At 44.1% G+C, this 23,669-nt stretch overlaps 1 protein-coding gene across 2 annotated transcripts in view; it reads right to left on the bottom strand.

Annotated features, from left to right (window-relative positions):
* The window catches only part of ANXA4 (annexin A4), a 74,827-nt gene that overhangs the window by 18,491 nt on the left and 32,667 nt on the right, over nt 1–23,669 (bottom strand). For both annotated transcript variants that reach the window (XM_018055460.1, XM_018055461.1), the window contains exons 3-8: nt 15,055–15,142; nt 9,516–9,610; nt 6,302–6,415; nt 5,120–5,210; nt 3,708–3,787; nt 1,529–1,585 (exon numbers count right to left, since the gene is read on the bottom strand). In XM_018055460.1, the coding sequence (XP_017910949.1) occupies nt 1,529–1,585; nt 3,708–3,787; nt 5,120–5,210; nt 6,302–6,415; nt 9,516–9,610; nt 15,055–15,142 (525 nt within the window). The remainder of the gene's footprint in view (nt 1–1,528; nt 1,586–3,707; nt 3,788–5,119; nt 5,211–6,301; nt 6,416–9,515; nt 9,611–15,054; nt 15,143–23,669) is intronic.

The raw sequence follows: 23,669 nt of genomic DNA, 5'->3' as shown, positions 1-23,669 counted from the left end.
ATGATGACCCTATATGCAAGACAGCAAAAGAGACACAGATGTAAAGAACAGTCTTTTGGACTCTGGGAGAAGGCGAGGGTGGGATGATTTGAGAGAATAGCATTGAAACATGTATATTATCATATGTGAAACAGATCACCAGTCCAGGTTCGATGCATGAGACAGGGTGCTCAGGGCTGGTGCACTGGGATGACCCTGAGGGATGGAATGGGGAGGGAGGTGGGAGGGGGGTTCAGGATGGGGAACACATGTACACCCATGGCTGATTCATGTCAATGTATGACAAAAACCACTACAATATTTTAAAGTAATTAGCCTCCTTAAAGTAAATAAGTTAATTTAAAAAACTAAATTCAGGATTCACCTGGGCTATGGAAGTTCCTTCCAGCATGCCCCCAAATGGTCTCCTAGAGGTAGCTGAAATTCACATAAGCATCTGAGAGTTGTAATACCTTCTCCTTCCTCAAAGCTTCTGGACTGAAGGCAGTTTCCTATATCTCCTTATGGGATGGGCCTCCCTGAGTCTTCAGAACTCTTAGGACTCATAAACTCCTTTCACTTCTAGTGAAAGCAAAAGGTTCTTTCCTATACAATCCTGAGTGCTTCACTGTTGCTCAGTCGTTAAATTGTCTGACTCTTGGAGATCCCATGAAGCATAGCATGTCAGGCTCATCTCTTCTCCACTATCTCCTGGGTTCGCTCAAATTCAGGTCCATTGAGTCAGTGATGTGATCTAACCATCTCATCCTCTGCCCCTCATCCTGAATGGGACAAATCTCTCTCTAAGGTCATACACTGGTTAACAAAGTCTAGATCCAAACTGCGTAGGTTCAAATCCCGGTTCTGTCATTTATTATCTATGGGAACTTGAGCAAGATACTGACTTCTCTGAGCCTCAGTTTCCTTGTCCATAACATGGGAATAGCAATACTTAGTTCATAGGGTTATTGTAAGGATTTGATGACATACTTCATGTAAAGAGTTTTGAACAGTGTTTGGCCCCTGGTAAGGACAAAACCAGGTCCTTACTAGGTTTTATTAGTTATTATTTTTAGTGTTATCTGGTCACAGTAAAAATACCATTAGTTGGTTTCAGGGCAGCCATCAGTGGGCTGGATACCAGGGAAGCAACTGCCTTTTAGGGTTTGGTATTAGTTTTACCCATTTTACATAGATTGTATTAAATATTCTCTTTGGGGAAGTAAAAATGTGAGGTCAACAAAGCATAGGCAGGTCCCTTTATCTCCTAGTGATTCAGAAGACACTCTGTGATTCTGTGGGGGTAGCCACACCATGGTCCCAATGTTAGAAAATCTGGAACCCAGGGATGCTTATATATTGATGCCCCAAGCCAGCCCCAAGCCCCAGGTATCTCTGCAAGAAACTTCTGCTATTAAAGGTACCTGTGGGAATCGTTTTTCATAACAAATTCCAGCTTGGCCAATATTCATTGAAATATAAGAAGATGTCCACCAACTCGGCCTGTCTTATTGGCAAAAGAGAAGAAAGAAGCTGCAGTTCTACTAACCTGGGCATCCTGTCTCACGAGAGCATCATCCAGATAATTGCTTTCATCCCTGCCTCCCTGAGAATGAGAAAAACAAACCACAGAGATTGAGAGAGGATCCAAGAAGATTTGGGTGCTCTGATAAGACAGAATGTCTGGGAACCCAAGGACAGGGAAATTAGACAGAAGGGGCATGAGTGCAGCTTAGGGAGAAAGGACAGATGTCCTCAAATGTGTTTGTGTTACTCCCACGGCTCTGATCTGATCAAACAAGAGGGCGAGCCTGGCGTGGCTCCCTGATGCTGCGTGGGTGTCTCTGACAGCTGAAGGAGCAGGAGGACAAATACGGCCTGGTGAGAGCACCTTCCAGGACCACACCCCCCTTTTTCCTCCTCTTCCTCCACTCCCATGTCTTCCCAGCCAGCTGACTTAAGTCTCCCTAACTGGCAACTTTATGCTGATCAACTCTGCCACATAGGAGCTGGGAAAAGAGGAGAATCAAGAGACCCTGGGGCCAACAGTGGGGGCCTGAGGAGCACCCAAAAGTGCCCTGTCCCTCACCAACACCAGGAGGGCAGGACTGAAGGGACAGGAATCCCAAAGTGTGGCAAAATGGGCTACTTTTCTCTGATTTGTTAACACTATTTTATCGCTAGGCTATTCCAATATGCTACAATCTAGGCATGGCTCTGCAGTGGTAAATCTGGGAGGAAAAGAAAACGTGGGTAGGAAGTAAGAAAAGCAGGCTGGTTGGGACTTCCCTGGTGGTCCAGTGGTTAAGAATCTGCATTCCAAAGCAGGGGATTCAGGTTTGATCCCTGGTTGGGGAACTAACATCCCACATGCTGCGAAGCAACTAAGCCCGAGTGCCACAACTACTGAGCTTGTGTGCGCTGGGCCCCAGGCCACACCTAGGGAAGCCCGCACACCACAACTAAAGACGGCATGCCACAACAAAGAGCCCCACACCACAAAGGAGACCCAGCACAGCCAAAACAAAAAAATAAAATAAAATGAAGAGAAAAGCAGGCTGGCATTATTAAGTAAACATCAGAGACATAGCAAGGTGGGGGTTGGAGATGCTTTCCAGGCTTCTGCTTTGGTTGTTGGAAAAACAGAAACAACAGTAATAGAAAAAGATGAGCGAGGAAGAAGAGCTGGTTTGGAGGCAAAATGAGTTCAAGCATAGTTTAGGAGGGCTGAGCGGACAGAGGTGATGGCAGAATATCCACAAGGAAACAGGGAAAAGGCAGTGAGAAATGAGAGTCTCACACTCTGGAAGGAGGTCAGGCCTAAAGATAAAATTGTGAAGTTGTGTGAAATGCTTGTAAATCCATCTCTCTTTTCTGGCATCCCTGCCCCCACACTGGCCCAGACCTGCTTTCTTCACAATATCTAGAATACCAAGGTAACCTCCTGCCTGGGCTCCCCTCCTCTGGTTCAATTCATTGGAACACCGCTATAATATTACTCTTCTAAGAAGTTCCAATCACATCACGACCGCTTCAAAACCTTCAGAGGCTCCCCACAGCTCTCCGAAAAAAAAGCACAAACTCTCCCCAACATGGGACCCCTGTTCATTTTCCCACCTGACTCCTAGAATTACTAGTCCAGCGGCTCAGCCAACTGTTCCCTGAACCCAATCTGTGTTTCCTGACTCCTTGTCTTGTCCTCACTGTTCTTTCTGCCTGGAATGTACCCCCACACACCTGTGCCTCTTGAAATTCCAGCAACCCTCCTAGTCCTCTCTCAGCCAGCACCTCTGCCATGAAGCCTTTTCTTTGTTTCTGCAACCAAAATCTCTCCTTGAACCTTTCTTCTGCTCTGTGCCTCTTTTTTGGCACATACTTTCATGTTTTTATTATAGCAACACATGGGCCTGCTAGATCCCCTTCTGACAATATAAATTCTTAAAGCCCAGGACTGCCTTTAACCACATTCCTAACTTTCAGTGCACTGAGAAATGATTGTTTGGCGTATATTAGGTACTTGTATGCATAAATGAGAAAAAATGGGGATGCATGACTAGCTAGAGTCTCTAAAGGACACAATATAAAATAACAGAGAGGCTTCACAAAAACACAGGGAAAAATTCCCATTTGGGAGGTTGAAAGGTTGAGAAAGGCTAGAAGAGCCGGTAGAGAGTGAACGTCTCAATAAACCATCCCCCCTGCCCCCATCAAAGGTGGGAGCGACTCACAGCGGACAGAGACACCAGCACGCGCTGGAACATGAATGACGTGTCAGAGCGAATATCATCTTCAAGGCTCCGCCCATATTCTAGCAAGAGAGTCAAATTAGTGACATCAGAGTGAAGATCTCTGCTCAACACCAGGTCACACCCCAGAGTCTTCCATCCTCCCCTGGACCAGCCTGATTACTGAAGCAGCTCATCGTGAGGTTCTTCAGCCCATACACAGCTGATGAAAAACTAAAGTCTTGGTAAAATGGTCAAGAGAAGTTGATGATTAGAGCAGAGACAAGATGCTCTTGTTGCTTACATTGGGGGTTGAGAACGCGGGGCTGTGATCCCCTCTTTGGTGGTTCCTACTGTCTAGGGGTCTGTCCTGAATGTGGTTTGCAGTGACACAGAGCTGGTTAAGCAGCATGAGGAAAGGCAAATAGGGCGGAGCTTCTGAACCTGTGTTTGGGGACAAGCAGCGGGCTGTCCACAGGGAGAAGACCACAGGCAGTCAGCGCTAGAACCAGACTCCCAGGTTTCGACTCTCCCACTCTGAACACCTACCAAAAAACTCTTACTATTTTGTTTTCTTTCTACTGAACTGTACATTTATTACAGAAAACTTAGGAAAAACTGAATGAGTTAAATGAAGTGGCGGGGGTGGGGCGCGGGGAGGCGTTGAACAAAACCTCATCTAATCACCCAGAAATAATCACTGATAACATTTTGGTGAATATTCTTCCTCATTTTCCCCACATCACGTATTATTTTTGTTTCTTTAAGAAATGGGATCACAGCATCTCATTTTATGATTTGTCTTTTCCCCTTATTTGTATACCATACCACTCATTGTAATTTAATAACATCCTCCAATATACATTTTGATGATTATGTTGTATGGATAGCCACTCTGCTGGACATCTTTGTTTAGCCACTCTGCTGGACATTTTAAGCTAATATAGATGACACTGTGGGATCTGAACCTTTGGACATTTTTTATTATATTCTTAGGTCAAGAAGGAGATTTTTAAGAGGGGAGTCTTGCCACTGGAGGTGGCTGCGGGACCTACAGCCTAGTCTGAAGGTAAGAAATTGAGGAGACTGCTCCTCCAGGCCACTCCCTGGAAAGCTATGATTCAGTGGTGCCACCACATTTGAATAAACATCTTTGATTCTCTGCTTGATACTAAAGAACAGCTTTTCAGCTTTCAGGGTAGTAAACACTTCACTGGATAGCCTAAGAAGAGAGGCAGGTACCCCTGAGAAGTCTCAAAAAGCCAACAGTCATTTGGATCGACAGGGATCTGCCTGACAGCGGAGCTTGTAGCTGAGGCTCCCTCGTGGTCAGTGTTTCAGTGGGTAACCTCCCGCTCCAGTCTACTTCTCAGAGGACAGGGCCGCCAACCAAGGCCCCTGAGGATGCTACATACGCAGCTGGTAGGTCTGGTTTATGCGCCGGATCTCCTCGGGCGTCCGGGAGGCCAGGATCTCAATCAAGCAGCCCTCATCTGTGCCAGCTCCCTAAATGTAAAAGCCAGAGGAGAGGGTGTCATGAGTCAGGTCACCAAGTTGAGTCCCAGACACAGGAGGGATACAACCAGAAATCTGCAGAGAATAAAGACAACTCAGCTAGTTCCAGCAACAGGATTTGCTCATTTTTAACTTTCCTATCCAGATTCCAACATGTTTATTAGTCATAACAAACATTTCATGGGCTGCTTTTGGGTGTTGGTTAGGAATAGTTTCCACCCTCTGGGGATTTTGTCTTGCCTTGGTCTCCCCTGTACTTTTCCTTTGAAGGGCAGAATCTTCTGGCAAAGGCTGTTATCTCTGTTTCCCAGTGACTAGCCCAGAACCTTCCATGAGCCTGAATATTCATTGACGTGAGGGAGGAGGGCAGCCATAATTGAATTTTGTACTTGGTCGCTAAAAATCGGCAGAGCCTGGTGTAGGGCACAGTGGCTCTAGCATCTTGGAAGGCTGAGAACTCTTGGCAGGTTCTGAGCTTAGAGCAGCCCAAGAGGCCCTCACGGTGTCAGTCAAAAGTTCCATATCTCAAAATAGGAGCTAATATGGCAAGAAATTGTCTGGAGTTACACAAGCCCCACTCCAGTACTCTTGCCTGGAAAATCCCATGGACGGAGGAGCCTGGTAGGCTCCACGGGGTCGCTAAGAGTCGGACATGACTGAGTAACTTCCCTTTCACTTTTCACTTTCATGCATTGGAGAAGGAAATGGCAACCCACTCCAGTGATCTTGCCTGGAGAATCCCAGGGACGGGGGAGCCTGGTGAGCTTCCATCTATGGGGTCGCACAGAATCGGACACGACTGAAGCGACTTAGCAGCAGCAGCAGCAACCCAACAAGCACGAGTATAATCACTCCCCAGTGGGCCACAGGGAAGAAAGAATTTCTTAACTCTTGGGGAAACAGCTTTGAAGTTACAGTCGCTAGATTGTAATGTCCTGTTTTCAAGTTGTCTTAAGGAAAATCCTTCCCCTACACCCTCCTCCTCCACACTCTCAGGCCTCTATCATGGCTTCTTGAGAAAGCCAGGTGGCGGTCCGCCTTTGCACCCCCAGCCCCAAGAGCAGGAAGAGAGGAGCACGAACCTTCATGGCCTTTCGCAGCTCCTGCACATCGTACAGAACCGTGGGTGTCATCATCCCCAGGATCACCTGCTCGAAGTTGCCACTCAGTTCCGACTTCAAGTCATCCATCAGGTCCTGGGACACAAGCAAGTGCTCCGCTTAGCTGCTCCAGTAACAGAAACCAGCCGCCCTCGGTGAGGTCCAGGGATGGCTGAGGTCTCCAAGACCCTCTCAGGGGGCTCACACCCTCGAAACCATTCTCATAGGAACACTAAGACGTTGGGATCTGACGTTACACCCTCATCCCCTCACAGCTGTCCAGCGGAGCTTTCCAAAGCCTGCTCAACGCGTCTACAGATCCACAGTTATGTGAAAAGGCTATGAAAATACTCCTCCCCTTCCCAACTACCTATCTGTACAAGACCAGGTTTTCTTCCTACTGTAACCAACACCAGGTATCGCAACAAGGTGAATGCAGAAGCACATATGAGGATCCAGCTGTCTTGCATTAAGCAGACACCAGCAGAGACATTACTTTGTCAACAAAGGTCCGTCTAGTCAAAGCTATGGTCTTTCCAGTGGTCATGTACGGATGTGAGAGTTGGACTGTGAAGAAAGCTGAGCAACAAAGAATTGATGCTTTTGGACTGTGGTATTGGAGAAGACTCTTTAGAGTCCCTTGGACTGCAAGGAGATCCAACCAGTCCATACTAAAGAAGATCAGTCCTGGGTGTTCCTTGGAAGGACTGATGCTGAAACTGAAACTCCAATATTTTGGCCACTTCATGCGAAGGGTTGACTCACTGGAAAAGACCCTGATGCTGGGAGGGATTGGAGGCAGGAGGAGAAGGGGACGACAAAGGACGAGATGGCTGGATGGCATCACCGACTCGGTGGACATGAGTTTGAGTGAACTCCGGGGGTTGGTGATGGACAGGGAGGCCTGGCGTGCTGAGATTCATGGGGTCGCAAAGAGTTGGACACTACTGAGCGATTGAACTGAACTGAACTGAAAGAGATTTGAAAATGTAAAACAATGCTAATCATCTTACTACAATTTTTTTTGTTTTGAAATATAAAGCTATTTTTCCTGAAATTGTTATTTTTGCTAGCATGCAATGAGTTTTTATTGTTTTTCAAAATAAATTAACAAATGCTTGTCTTTAAATATCCTCAGTGTTAATTTCAAATATGGTCAATATTAATAAAGGTAACCAGCAAAAACAAAAAAGTCTTCAATAATTTAAGAAGCAAAGGGGTCCCGAGATCAGTGTGTTTGCTCACTTATGAACACATCCTGAATATACTTCCAAGTCAGTATTTACCTACAATATTTTTAACAGCTGCAGAAATTTCTATATGTAGATGTAATACAATTTCTTTAATCAATACCCTGTTTCTATTTTTCTACTATTCTTCTAAATAGGCATTTAGTTGCATCCTTGTAATCATTCATGATTAATTCTTAAGGCTCAATTGTTAAAAAGAAATGTAATAATTACTTGGACAAAGGACCAAATTCTAAACACATTTAGTCACATTTCCTCCTACATGTCAGGGAGTTTAAGACCCTGTTTAAGATCAACTAACTAGTAAGGAGGTGATTTGCTTTCAAGTTCAGATCGTAGATTCTCACAAACTTGAGTCCACAAACACTATATTTTAATCTATTGTAGCTATTTTTATGTTACTCCACATGTATCAAACAGATGAATGAACAAATAAATTAGCATTCAGTCGATCTGTTAAGGTTGCTCACCTTAACAAACTGCTGTCAGATCAGCTTAGTTCTAAAGCTGAATAAATCAACCCCAAATACGTGGCTACACTTTAGCTCACGCACCACATGCATGTTCACTAAATTTCTTTGGGGATGGAGAAGACTTTAAAATGCCCAGAAGATAGTCCAAGCAACCTGATGGGTAGAATCTTGTTCTCTGCTGGTGCCCAGCCAAGGTTGGCATGTAGATGGCCCCCAGAAGAGCTGAGCCAGGCCTGTCCTGCCCAGCAGCTTAATGCCTGTCTTTGGGAAGCAGCCTCATCTGACTAGCTTTTATAAATTATCCAGGAACAGAAATACTTATCATGTAGTTAACAGCACTCTGAGACCTGGAGGCACTCACTGATAACGATTACTCAATAAAAAGATTCTCTAATCACACAGATAGGCTTTCAGTGATATAAGACCAGGTGAATGACTCTGGTAAGTGAGCTGTTGGAAACGAAACTGAGACAGGGTTCCCCAGGGGTGTGGGATTCAAAGCAGAAGGGGAAACATGGTGAGTGAACCACCTCTGAATACACAAGCCAGTAAAATACACACATATATATACACACACACACACAGAACCCCATTTTATAACTGGAGGGGGTGACCCTCAATTGAGGATCATTCAAAGGAATGAATATATGCCACAAATAGGTTTATGTAGAAGAGTTAGAATAGACCCTAAATCCTATGAGAGCCTATTTAGAACAAACTGGACTTAATATTTTAATCGGTTTGGAGGATCTTCATTCACAAGTGGCCAAAGGAAGCCACCAGATTGAGAGGAGGAACATGGGAAGCAGAGCCCTGCCTGGTGCTTCAGAGCAGGGTAGGGGCAGTGAGTCCATTCCACAACTAAGTCCCTGCAAGAAATTGTGTGGGAAGAAACTAAACTTAGCCTTGAGCTTTGTGAATCAAGAGCTCCGTGAAATCACTTCTGGCTATGGACAGTGGAGGAACTCTAGGACATGTTGACGGGGTTCGTTTGTTTTCAAGAATATCTTTAAACAAGGCAAAAGATCCACCTTTTAAAACCAGATGGCTGGGCTTCCCTGGAGGCTTGGTGGCATAGAATCTGCCTGCCATCGCAGGAGACACAGTTTCCATCCCTGGTCCAGGAAGATCCCACACACTGAGCAGCAACTAAGCCCATGTGCCACAACTACTGAGCCTGTGATTTAGAGCCCCAGAGCCATAACTTCTGAAGCCTGGGTGCTCTAGAGCCTATGCTCCAAAATGGGAAAAGCCACTGCAGTGAGAAGCACAGCTAGAGAGAAGCCCTCCTCGCTGCAACTGGAGAAACGCACACCCAGCAATGATGATCCAGCACAGCCAAAAGTGAAAATATAGAATTATTTTAAAAAAACCCAAAACAAAGGGCCACGACTTCAGGAACCAAGTAGGAAGGGGTCCCTGCTTTCCTGTTGCCTGACAGATCCCTTGTCAAGGCGGACAGCACAGGCCTACCCTGCCGATGGTGGTCTTGTAGGCTGTCCGGATTTCCTGGCGCTGGGCCGTGCTGCGATAGGCCAGGACGTTGATGATGGCATCTTCATCTGTGCCTGGTGGAGAGGAGACAGGGAGGGAGTGCGGTTTGAGCGAGGAATGAGAAAGTGGGTTCCTCTGTGGACACTGGCATAACCCTAACACACACACAGAGCTTTCTAAGAAAAGAAGTTCTTATTCGGAGTGTTTGTCTGTTTTGAAGGGAAACAGACTCTAGATTTAGTTATATGATGTTGTTGTTTAGTTGCAAAGTCATGTCCAACTCTTTCACGACCTTATGGACTGTAGCCCACCAGGCTACTCTGTCCATGGAGTTTTCAAGGCAAGAATACTGGAGTGGGTTGCCATTTCCTCCTCCAGGGGATCTTTCTGACCCAGGGATCAATCTCTTGTCTCTTGCATCTCCTGCACTGGCAGGTGGATTCTTAACCACTGAGGCACCAGGGAAGCCCCACTAGGGATTTACCACTAGACAAAAGGGTTAAGGTCTCTGAGCATTAGTTTCCTTATCTATAAACGTGCATGATCACTGCACTTTCCTACCAGGGCTGCTGCAAGTGTTAAATAAAACAAATCAGTGCATTACTTAGCACAATGCCTAGTGCTTGCTAAATAATCAGTACGTGTTGACCAGGATCACGTGTTTCCCCTTCTCTGGAATTTTTCTCAGAGTCTTTGGATCACCCATATTTATCATCCATGTTCTTACCTTTCACTCCTCACTTTTATCTCTTTATTATCTCCTCTGAGTTTTGAAACAGTTCAAATTCATTTTCAAAATTCACCATTTGGCACTTCATAGGGTTTGAATTGGCAGCTGATAGTATCTACTCCTTTTTAAGATCTATAATTGTGTTTTTCTTTTTCAAGCTCTCTTTCCTGATCTCTGATTAGAAAACTTTTTAACTTTATTAAAAGTTTTCATTTGAGTGATTCTTATGGTAGACTACTTCTTATCTTTTGGAAATGTTCACAATAAATAAAAATAGAATTCTGTGCTCTTATTTCCTGAAAAAAAAAAAAAAAGTCATTTGAACTTTTTGTTCTTGCAAATGTCACAGTGTGTGTGTACGTGCTCAGTTGGTCAGTCATGTCCAGCTCTTTGCGGCCCCATGGACTGTAGCCTGTCAGGCTCCTCTGTCCATGGAATTTTCCAGGCAAGAATACTGGAGTGGATTGCCATTTCCTCCTCCAAGAAACCTTCCTGATGAGGGATCAAACCCTCGTCTCTTGCATCTCCTGCATTGACAGGCAAATTCTTTACCACTGGGCCACCTGGGAGGCCCTGTGCAAATGTTATAGAAACCAACTCATTTTCCTTTTTTTTTTTTTTTACACATATATACATTTCAAAAATTATTCTTTTCCATTATGGTTTATCACAGGACATTCAATATAGCTCTCTGTGTTATACATTAGGGCCTTTTTGTTTATCCATTCTAAATTGCAATACTTTTTTGCATCTACCAACCCCAAACTCCCAATCCATCTCTCCCTGCCTCCTCCTTGGCAACCACAAGTCTGTTCTCTATGTCTTCAAGTATGTTTTGTAGATAGGTTCATTTGTGCCATATTTTAGATTCCATATATAACTGATATGTTACTTGTCTTTCTCTTTCTGTCTTAGTTAATTTCCAGTTGCATCCATGTTGCTGCAAATGGCATTATTTTGTTCATTTTGTGGCTGAGCAATATTCCATCGTATATATGTACCACATCTTCTTTATTGATGAGAAAATTTTATAACTGCCCATGAATTCCCATGATGCATTATTCTACCAAACTTTTTCACTATGAATTCAAATTTAAAATGTCATAAACTTTGTCTGTTTTTTTTGCAGCAGCTTTTACAGAGAGACTGTATTCCGATCCTTCAAATTGGCCCCTCATCTTAGTCACACCTGGATGTTCATATATGTTGGGTGAGTGTTCAATTTTTTTTATTGTTTATATTATATGGGGAGTTGTGATGAGTTACAGAGGAGAGTCTATTTAAATATTTCAGGGAGAAATGAAAAATACATATTCTTTGCAAAATTACAGATCTACAAAAATGTGAGGTGTAGAGAGGAAGCTATAGAATTTTAAGTTTACATACCTTAGGAATCTACTCTCTGTTCCTTTTTTTTTTTAAGAGGATAATAGATACAACCTCAGATATGCAGATGATACCACCCTTATGGCAGAAAGTGAAGAAGAGCTTAAGAGCCTCTTGATGAAAGTGAAAGAGGAAAGTGAAAAAGTTGGCTTAAAACTCAACATTCAGAAAACTAAGATCATGGCATCTGGTCCCATCACTTCATGGCAAATGAGGAAACAATGGAAACAGTGACAGACTATTTTTTGGGGTTCTAAAATCACTGCAGATGGTGATTGTAGCCATGAAATTAAAAGACGCTTATTCCTTGGAAGAAAAGTTATGATCAACCTAGGCAGCATATTAAAAAGCTGAGACATTACTTTGCCAACAAAGGTCCATCTAGTCAAAGCTATGGTTTTTCCAGTAGTCATGTATGGATGTGAGAGTTGGACTATAAAGAAACCTGAGCACTGAAGAATTGATGCTTTTGAACTATGGTGTTGGAGAGGACTCTTGAGAGTCTGCAAGGAGAGCAAACCAGTCAATCCTAAAGGAAATCAGTCCTGAATATTCACTGGAAGGACTGATGCTGAAGCTGAAACTCCAATACTTTGGGCCACCTGATACAAAGAACTGATTCATTGGAAAAGACCCTGATGCTGGGAAAGATTGAAGGCGGAGGAGAAGGGGACAACAGAGGATGAGATGGTTGGATGGCATCACTGACTTGATGGACATGAGTTTGAGTAAGCTCCGGGAGTTGGTGATGGACAGGGAAGCCTGGTGTGCTGCAGTCCATGGGGTTGCAAAGAGTCAGTCATGACTGAGCAACTGAACTGAACTGAACTGAATAGATACAACCATCCTTTTTCCAGAACTCTCTTTCAGCTGAGGGGAGAAAGTTCATCACCCTTTTGCTTTTTTACTCCATTTCTGTGAAAGGCATCACCCTTCTTCTGGTCTGTTAGACGTGAATCCTCAAAATAGCTTTGATTATTTAAACTGCTCTCTTCCTTCACATTCAGAGTTCTTGAATATGCAAAATCTAGCTCTAAAATCCTTTTTGCATTTGTCCCCTCTTTTTAATTCCTACCACAACCACTCCAGTTCAGGATTTCTTCTTAGATAACTAGAAAGTTTACCACTAGTAGTCTTACCTCCTAATTGGTCTTTCCGGAGTCCTGCCAGATTCAGTTTCCTAAAAGGACAAACTCTCACAGTGTCTTTCCTCTGCTTAGGATACATGATGGCTCCCCACCATCTGTTGGATTTAGTACCAGCACTGGAGTCTGGCCTTTGGGACCCTCAATAGCACCTCATTCACTATTGTAAATATCCACATAACCCAGGTCTCCCGCATTGCAGGCAGAGGCTTTAACCTCTGAGCCACCAGGGCAGACCCCACATAAAAGGATACAGGCAGCCAAATCCAGAGACTTTGCTCTTGAATTCCTATACTTGACCCGACTATACTGTACTCTGTTCTCCTAACCTTCTTACCATACCACCCTATGGGTTATTGTCTCCCTAACCCCCTCCATCTAGCATGCTGATTCTGGCATTTGTTGTTTGCTGGACTATGCCTCTGGGTCAGCCTCCATGTCAGCAGTACCCTAGGACCCCTCTATGGCTCCTGCCTTCCCAGAAGTCTCCTAATCAGCCAACACCTACTTTGCCAGTACACTCCTGCCACAAGCCATGTATTTATCTTGATTCCCTGAGGCCTCAGCTAAAATGCAAAACAGGGAGCTCACTTTCATCCCATGCTTTGCTCATGCAGCTCCATTCACCTGAAGCACATTCTCTCTTGTCTGTTTATCAAATAAACTCATCTCCCAAGGCCCATCTCAATTTCCATATCCTCCAAGAAGTTTTGCCTGATGCCCCTAAATGAAATGTGATCTCTCTGACTCCTAATGGGATCTTGTGCCCCTCCGTCCCTATCATATTACTAACTGATCGCATTTCCACGAATGCCTTTGCCGCCTAGCATCCCTGGATGATTGGACCACAGGATTAGGTTTATGGTCCTTGTCTCCTCTGACTGTCTTTCTCGCATTGGCCCACACAGCAGGCACTGAAAACGGTTGGTGGTATCAAATGCCTCCTGACTCTGAGAATTCCGAAAGCCATGTGGTCTATGCTCCAAATTACAGTGCTCTTGCTATCCACCGAAGAATTAGGATACACCTGAAAAATGAGTAGGCCAAGTACTTTTTCCATTTTATTTATGAAAAAGGGAAAATTAGAAGATAGATACAAGGCAACGTCCTATTCAGAGGTAGGCAGCAGGATAGTACAGCAGCTTAAGCTCCAGTTTCAGAGTCAGAATGCCTGGACTTGCCTAGAATCCTGACTTTAACAAACACATTCTGCCCCAGAGACCTTGGGCAAGTTAGCGGATCTCACTAAACCTCAACTTTCTCATTAGTAAAACAAGCTGCTGTCAGAATTAAAACATAATCTATACAACACATTGTGCCTGACACATAGTAGACCCTAATAATGGTTATTGTTGCTGCTAGTAATATTGGGGCTGAGCAAGATGAATTCTCTGTGGATAGAAAAACTGGGAAATAACGCCTCAGGGTCAAATGTCTTTATCCAAATCTTCAGGAGATTTTAAATACCAGGTATGAAACAGAGAGCACCTCTCTGGACAAATGTCCACTCAGGCAAGTCTGGAGGGAGGGTCTAGGTCAGTGGAACCTGCAGTGCCGGGCATGGCTATGTCCATCTGGGGGAGGCCTTGGCCCTGCGGAGCTCCCAGAGGTTGGTGCACTGGAAGACAAGCCCTTCTGGTCACATACACATAATCTTGTCACATAAAGTCCTACACACTGCCCGGGGGTACTGTCCCAGACACACCTGTCACAGAAGCAAAGAACTGGGGCCTGACTCAAGGGAAAGAATGTGGACTTAGAGTTGGCAGGCCCCAGCTTAAGAAGGGCTCTTTGAGCGTGACTCAAGGTTCAGCTCCACTTACTCTGTACCTTATTACATAACTTCTCTGAGTCTCAGTTTCCCGTCTGTAAAATGGGGCAAGAATAACAACTGCACCAGCTGCTCTCATTGTATCATGGGTTTATTGTATCTACCCATTCACATAATATTTGTCAAAATGCTTTGTTAACCTTCTGGCACAACATGCATGCCTGGGTTAACTAGAAGACAAATACATTTCTCAAATTTGATAGATTTATAATGCTGGAATGAAATTAATTGGGGAAGTTCAGAATGAGTTCATCACATTTAAGTCTATAGTAAAAGCCCTCCATTCCAGTTTGCCTTGAAAAGTCACCTTGTCCCCACTGTGTTTTCTTAGAGTGAGACATACATTTGCTTGTGGACACAACACCCTCTGGGCGACTCTAGGATGTGGGACACACAGGGCATGTTCACCACCAGTGGGACACTTACCAAGTCCTTTCATGGCCTTCCTCAGGGTCTGGGCATCTTCAGCAGCGTTGAAGCCTGAACTGGCTTTGACAGTGCCTCCCTTGGCTGCCTGAGTGCACAAAGAAAGACAGAAAGATGTGACCAAGAGGCGCCTTCCTACTAGCATGGTGTCATCTTGTGCAACAAATGTTTGCTGAGCACCCACCAGGGGCCAGACACTCGTCCAGCGGTGGGGACACAGCAGTGACTGGGAGAGATGAGGCTCTTGTTCCCTTGCGGCTGATGTTCAAGTTCAGCCAGAGGTAGACAGTAAAGAAGCCAATAAATTAATATTCCACCAGGCAGCCCGAGGTGAAAAGGGCTACAGCGCAGAGAGAGGTCGTGAGGGGCTGCCCTGAGGAGTGGCATTCAGGCTGAGGTCTGAGTGACAGGAAGCAGCTGACTATGCAAAGATCTGGGGGAAAGTGTTGTAGGCAGAGGTAACAGCTGAGGCAATGGCCCTGAGGCTGGAGCTGGCTTCTAAGGGAGGAGTGGAACAGAGGCCAGTGGGACTCGAGTTGGAGGGCAAGCTGGGGAGGGGTAAGATAAGTGACACCATTACCTTTGAAGTAATCTTGTCTCCCCAGAAAGTGGGAAATCAAACCTGAATCAAATCAAGCCTCTTGGGTCAAACACCAATTTATGATAAAGAAGAGAAGGAGGAAAATGTTAGTCCACACAACAGGGCTGTCATCGGCACAATCCAGACTATGAGCAACACTACTTGATGAATGCTCTAGGTTCTTTAACAAATTGCAAGAAGAATTAGAAAAGAGAGAAGTGGAGGGGAAATACAGCTTGAAAGAGATTAAAAATGCACTTCAATAAAATAAACGACCCAATCAAAAAATGGGCCAAAGAACTAAATAGACATTTCTCCAAAGAAGACATACGGATGGCTAACAAACACATGAAAAGATGCTCAACATCACTCATTATTAGAGAAATGCAAATCAAAACCACAATGAGGTACCACTTCACACCAGTCAGAATGTCTGTGATCCAAAAATCTGCAAGCAATAAATGCTGGAGAGGGTGTGGAGAAAAGGGAACCCTCCTACACTGTTGGTGGGAATGCAAACTAGTACAGCCACTATGGAGAACAGTGTGGAGATTCCTTAAAAAATTGCAAATAGAACTGCCTTATGACCCAGCAATCCCTCTGCTGGGCATACACACCGAGGAAACCAGAATTGAAAGAGACACATGTACCCCAATGTTCATCACAGCACTGTTTATAATAGCCAGGACATGGAAACAACCTAGATGTCCATCAGCAGATGAATGGATAAGAAAGCTGTGGTACATATACACAATGGAGTATTATGCAGCCATTAAAAAGAATACATTTTAATCAGTTCTGATGAGATGGATGAAACTGGAGCCAATTATACAGAGTGAAGTAAGCCAGAAAGAAAAACACCAACACAGTATACTAACACATATATATGGAATTTAGAAAGATGGCAATGATGACCCTGTATGCAAGACAGCAAAAAAGACACAATGTGTATAGCAGACTTTTGGACTCAGAGGGAGAGGGAGAGGGTGGGATGATTTGGGGGAATGGCATTGAAACATGTATACTATCATGTCAGAATCGAATCGCCAGTCTGTGTCTTATGCACGATACAGCATGCTTGGGGCTGGTGCACGGGGATAACCCAGAGAGATGTTATGGGGAGGGAGGTGGGAGGGGGGTTCATGTTTGGGAACGCATGTACACCCATGGTGGATTCATGTCAATGTATGGCAAAACCAATACAGTATTGCAAAGTAAAATAAAGTAAAAATAAAAATTAAAAAAATAATAATAATAATAATTAAAAAAAATAATGATAATGGGTAAACCTTACTGGAATCCTGAATCAAACAGTTTAAAAATAAATGACATTTATGAGGTAATTGGACAATTTTTTTAAAGTAAGCTGAATGCTTTTATATTATTTGCCTACTTGAATTTCTTCCTTTTTCATAACGGCATTTAGGGTACCAAATTTAGGCCACTTCGCTCCTTTTCCAAGAAAGGGAGGGAAATAGATACCACCTTACATGAAAGTGGGGTGATGAATGTAGAGGGGCAGTTGGCTCCAGAGGCTTGCTTTCCAGCACTACAACCACACGGAACAGAGCACGCTGCTGCTGCTGTTCCGTGGCTCAGTCGTATCCGACTCTTTGTGACCCCATGGACCGTGGCCAACCAGGCTCCTCTGTCCATGGGATTTCCCAGGCAAGAATACTGGGGTGGGGTGCCATTTCCTTCTCCAGGGAATTTCCCTGACCCAGGGATTGAACCCATGTCTCCTGCACTGGCAGGAGGATTCTTTACCACTGAGCCACCTGGGAAGCCCTGAACATGGACTTGATATTTGATGCCATTAAGCAATTAATGTTAACACTTTTAGGTGTGATAATGTCTTTGTGCTTATATTTTATTTTTTTAGGAGTCGAATCTTATACACATTGAAAGAGTTTACAGATGAGAGGATAAGATGATTGGAATTTGCTTCAAAATTACAGGTTGGGGGAAGTGGAGACACAGAAGAAACAGGTTGACCATGAATGAATAGTAATAATAATATAATATTATTAATATATATGAGTTATGATTATATAATAATTATTGACTATGAGTCAATAATAATTACAGGTACAAAGCGGTTCTATTTATTATTCAGTCTGCTTTTGTATGTGTTTACACTTTTCCATAATAAAATAAGAGACATGACGAGGGCAGAATGAGAGTCTTCACAAGCTGATGAGAAGTGAAAGGTGTTAGTGGCTCAGTCGTGTCTAACTCTGTCCATGGAATTTTCCAGACAAGAATACTGGAGTGGGTTGCCATTTCCTTCTCCAGGGGATCTTCCTGACCCAGGGATTAAATCCGGGTGTCCCACATTGCAGGCAGACTCTTTACCATCTGAGCTTCCAGGGGAGCACAGAAGTCAGTGAGGATTTTCCATTTTATTCTAAATGTGTTATGATCCACTGGCAGGTCTTCAGCAAAGGGCTAGAGGAGATGATCTGATTTACACGTTTAAAAGATCACTTGGGCTACTGTATGGAGATACAGAGACCAGTTGAGAATCTGGGCCAAGATCCAGGGATATGATGGTAAACGGTGAAATAGCAAAAAAAGACACAGACAGACTCAGCACATGTTTTGGAGGAAAGGAGGCAGAACCTGCTGATGGACTGATATGGGAGGTGAGGAAAAAAAAGAAGCAAGTGAAACTCTAAATCATTTCCTTAAGCAGCCAAGTAAAGAGTGGTATCATTTACGCAGATGGGGTAAGCTGGAGACTACCAGATTTGAGATGGCAGTGAGAAGAGGGATTTAGAAATTCTATTTTCAAAACGTTAAGTTTGGGATGTTCGTTAAACATCCAAGTGGAGTCTAGAATGGTTGGTTGTACAACGTACATCTAGAGAGCAGGTCTCCAATAACACATTTAGGACATACCAGCATTTGGATGGTAGAAGACAAAATGACCTGGGGAGAAACTGAAGAACAGGGGTCCTAGGACAAGCCTAGACCTCTCTAGCGGCATAGTGTTAGCAGAGAAGGACCTGAATGGATGGCCAAGAAGGACTGGCCCTGGAGGGGCCAATAAAAGGAAAACCAGGAATGTGTGTTGTCCAGAGGCTGAGGAAGGAGGGAAAGGTCAGTGCCTGCTAAGGTAGGTGTGAGCAGAGGGTACAGAAAGGACGCTCAGATCTGGGAACATGGAAGGTCCTGGTGACCCTGACGTGAGCTTCAGCAGTGGAATGGAGGAGACAGAAGCCTCACGGAGTGGCAGAGGGAAGGAGGGGGCATCATGGGGAGGAGACAGCAGCTCTAGATACCGAAGGTGAGGACTAGCATCACCAGAAATCAGCATGCCTTCAAGTGAGACACACTCTGACGTGTACGAGGGATAAAAAGTTAGTAGAGGCCAACAGATTCTGCAAATACAGACTAAAAACTAAAAATGTCAACAAGAAAAACATGGGTTAGTGACCAGCAGAAACCATTTAACTGAATTCTGACTTAGAGATAATGTACTGATTAAGATCAAGGTGCCCTGAGTATTTCTAATGAATTTACTAAATTATTAATGCTATTTTAAAATTGATGCTATTTATAAGGGCTTCCCAGAAGGCACTAGTGGTAAATACCTTGACTACCTACCACTGCAGGAGACATAAGAGACACAGGTTCAATTCCTAGGTTGGGAAGATTCCCTGGAGGAGGAAATGGCAACCCACTCAGTATTCTTGCCTGGGGAATCTCACAGAAAAGGCTGGTGGGCTACAGTCCATGGGGGTTGCAAGGGTCAGACATGACTGAAGTGACTTAGCATAATGTATGTGAGGCGGCATAGAGAAATACATATGATTCAATATAAACTAGATGAAAAAAATCAGTGAACGAACAAAGCATAGGAAATTACGGTAAGTTGAGTTCAATTCACTCACTCAGTCGTGTCCAACTCTTCCCAACCCCACGGACCGCAGCACGCCAGACTTCTCTGTCCATCACCAACTCTTGGAGCTTGCTCAAACTCATGTCCATAGAATCAGTGAGGGCATCCAACCATCTCATCCTCTGTCGTCCCCTTCTCCTCCCGTCCTCAATCTTTCCCAGCATCAGGATCTTTTCCAATGAGTCAGCTCTTCGAATCAGGTGGCCAAAGTATTGGAGTTTCAGCTTCAGCATCAGTCCTTCCAATGAATACTCAGGACTGATTTCCTTTAGGATGGACTGGTTTGCTCTCCTTGCACTCCAAGGGACTCTCAAGAGTCTTCTCCAACACCACAGTTCAAGAGCATCAATTTTTCAGTGCTCAGCTTTCTTTATAGTCCACCTCTAACATCCATACATGACTACTGGAAAAACCATAGGTTTGAGTAGATGGACATTTGTTGGCAAAGTAATGTCTCTGCTTTTGAATATGCTGTCTAGGTTGATCAAAGCTTTTCTTCTAAGGAGTAAACGTCTTTTAAATTCATGGCTGCAGTCACCATCTGCAGTGATTTTGGAGCCCAAAAAAATAAAGTCTGACACTGTTTCTACTGTTTCCCCATCTATTTCCCATGAAGTGATGGGACCAGATGCCATGATCTTCGTTTTCTGAATGTTGAGCTTTAAGCCAACTTTTTCACTCTCCTCTTTCACTTTCATCAAGAGGTTTTTGAGTTCCTCTTCACTTTCTGCCATAAGGGTGGTATCATCTGCATATCTGAGGTTATTGATATTTCTCCCTGAAATCTTGATTCCAGCTTGTGCTTCTTCCAGCCCAGCATTTCTCATGATGTACTCTGCATAGAAGTTAAATAAGCAGGGTGACAATATACAGCCTTGACGCACTCCTTTTCCTATTTGGAACCAGTCTGTTGTTCCATGTCCAGTTCTAACTGTTGCTTCCTGACCTGCATACAATTTCTCAAGAGGCAGGTCAGGTGGTCTGGTATTCCCATCTCTCTCAGAATTTTCCACAGTTTACTGTGATCCACACAGTCAAAGGCTTTGGTATAGTCAATAAAGCAGATGTTTTTCTGGAACTCTCTTGCTTTTTCCATGATCCAGCAGATGTTGGCAATTTGATCTCTGGTTCCTCTGCCTTTTCTAAAACCAGCTTAAACATCTGGAAGTTCATGGTTCATGTATTGCTAAAGCCTGGCTTGGAGAATTTTGAGCATTACTTTACTAGCATGTGAGATGAGTGCAATTGTGCGGTAGTTTGAGCATTCTTTGGCATTGCCTTTCTTTGGGATTGGAATGAAAACTGACCTTTTCCAGTCCTGTGGCCAGTTTTCCAAATTTGCTGGCATATTGAGTGCAGCACTTTCACAGCATCATCTTTCAGGATTTGAAATAGCTCTACTGGAATTCCATCACCTCCACTAGCTTTGTTCATAGTGATGCTTCTAAGGCCCACCTGACTTTACATTCCAGGATGTCTGGCTCTAGATGAGTGATCACATCATCATGATTATCTGGGTCGTGAAGATCTTTTTTGTACAGTTCTGTGTATTCTTGCCACCTCTTCTTAATATCTTCTGCTTCTGTTAGGTCCATGCCATTTCTGTCCTTTATCAAGCCCATCTTTGCATGAAATGTTCCCTTAGGTCATACCAAACTGGCCTAGTGGTTTTCCCTACTTTCTTTAAGTCTGAATTTGGCAATAAGGAGTTCATGATCTGAGCCACAGTCAGCTCCCAGTCTTGTTTTTGCTGACTTTATAGAGCTTCTCCATCTTTGGCTGCAAAGAATATAATCAATCTGATTTCAGTGTTGACCGTCTGCTGATGTACATGTGTAGAATCTTCTCTTGTGTTGTTGGAAAAGAGTATTTGCTATGACCAGTGCGTTTTCTTGGCAAAACTCTATTAGCCTTTGCCCTGCTTCATTCTGTACTCCAAGGCCAAATTTGTCTGTTACTCCACATATCTCTTGATTTTCTACTTTTGCATCCCAGTCCCCTATAAATGAAAAGGACATCTTTTTTGGGTGTTAGTTCTATAAGGTACTGTAGGTCTTCACAGAACCGTTCAACTTCAGCTTCTTCAGCAATTCTGGTTGGGGCATAGACTCGGATTACTGTGATATCAAATGGTTTGCATTAGGAACGAACAAAGATCATTCTGTTGTTTTTGAGATTGCATCCAAGGACTGAATTTTGGACTCTTTTGTTGACTATGATGGCTACTCCATTTCTTCTAAGGGATTCTTGTCCACAGTAGTAGATGTAATAGTTGTCTAAGTTAAATTCACCCATTCCAGTCCATTTTAGTTTGCTGATTCCTAAAACGTCGATGTTCACTCTTGCCATCTCCTGTTTGACCACTTCCAATTTGCCTTGATTCATGGACCTAACATTCCAGGTTCCTATGAAATATTGCTCTTTACAGCATCAGACACTACTTCTATCACCAGTCATATCCACAACTGGGTGTTGTTTTTGCTTTGGCTCTTTCTCTTTATTTTTTCTGGAGTTATTTCTCCACTGATCTCCAGTAGCATATTGGGTACCTACTGACCTGGGGAGTTCATCTTTCAGTGTCCTATCTTTATGCCTTTTCATACTGTTCATGGGGTTCTCAAGACAAGAATACTGAAGTGGTTTGCCATTCCTTCTCCAGTGGACCACATTTTGTCAGAACTCTTCAGCACGACCTGTCCATCTTGGGTGGCCCTACACACCATGGGTCATACTTTCATTGAGTTAGACAAGACTGTGGTCCATGTGATCAGATTGGTTAGTTTTCTGTGATTGTAGTTTCCATCCTGTCTGCCTTCTGATGGATAAGGATAAGAGGCTTATGGAAGCTTCCTGATGGGAGAGACTGACTAAGGGGGAAACTGGGTCTTGTTCTGATGGGCGGGGCCATTCTCAGCAAATCTTTAATCTAATTTTCTGTTGATGGGTGGGGCTGTTTTCCCTCCTTGTTGTTAGACCTGAGGCCAAACTATGGTGGAAGTAATGAAGATAATGGTGACCTCCTTCAGAAGGTCCCATGCATGTACTGCTGAACTCAGTGCCCCTGACCCAGTAGCAGGCCACAGCTGATCCACGCCTCCCCTGGAAACTCCTGGACACTCATGGGCAAGTCTGGGTCAGTCTCTTGTGGGGTCACTGCTCCTTTCTCCTGGGTCCTGGTGTGCACAATGTTTTGTTTGTGCCCTCCAAGAGTCTGTTTCCCCAGTTGTGTGTGAGTTCTGGCAGCTCTATGGTGGGGTTAATGGCAACCTCCTCCAAAAGGGCTTATGCCATACCCATTACAGTAAAGGAGGGGGTAGAAAGGAAATGGAAATAGAGACTTAGGGGTCAGTGTAGTTTTTTGGTGTAAGACACAGATTTTTCTGCCTAGGAGCCAAAGCAAGATGGAGTTGTAATCAATAAGTAGAACTGCAGTGTCCACGAAGGGAAAAGAGATCATCTGCCCAGGAAAAACCCTGCTGTTCTTTGTACCGTGTGTGAAAGGCACTCAGTTGTGTCCGACTCTTTGAGACCCCATGGAATAGTCCCTGGAATTCTTTAGACCAGAATACTGGAGTGGGTAGCTGTTCCCCTCTCCAGGGGATCTTCTCAACCCAGGGATCAAGCCCAGGTCTTCTGCATTGCAGGCAGATTCTTTACTGTCTGAGCCCTCAAGCCCAAGAATACTGGAGTAGGTAGCCTAGCTCTTCTCCAAGGGAATTGCCCCACCCAGGGATCAAACCCAGGTCTTCTGCATTGCAGGTGGATTCTTTACCAGCTGAGCCACCAGGGAAGCCCACGCTGTGTGTAGCGAGAGGCAACCTGAATTAGTGGAGCTCTTCTGGGCTTCCTGATTTAGCAGCAGAAGGAAGAATCAAAGTAGCTTTGGTTTTTCATTTATCTACCCCTCTGTTCGCTGACACAAAATATGACTATAACCTGTTAACAATCTGTGCTTTGCTATTCTGAATTCTGTTTTCTTGTCATTGAAACTGGACTAATTAGTCATAGCCAGCACTTCCAAAAATTGTTCTGTGTCGTCCCCTTTCCCTTAGTTCATCTGTCAGGTGTGATGTGCATATGATTTGTGGAGACAGCCGGTGGGAGAGGATCTGCCTGATATCCATGGTTCCC

This window comes from Capra hircus, chromosome 11 (assembly GCF_001704415.2).
Source record: "Capra hircus breed San Clemente chromosome 11, ASM170441v1, whole genome shotgun sequence".
In the NCBI taxonomy this organism is placed as follows: domain Eukaryota; kingdom Metazoa; phylum Chordata; class Mammalia; order Artiodactyla; family Bovidae; genus Capra; species Capra hircus.
This window is presented reverse-complemented; position numbering and strand designations above follow the sequence as displayed.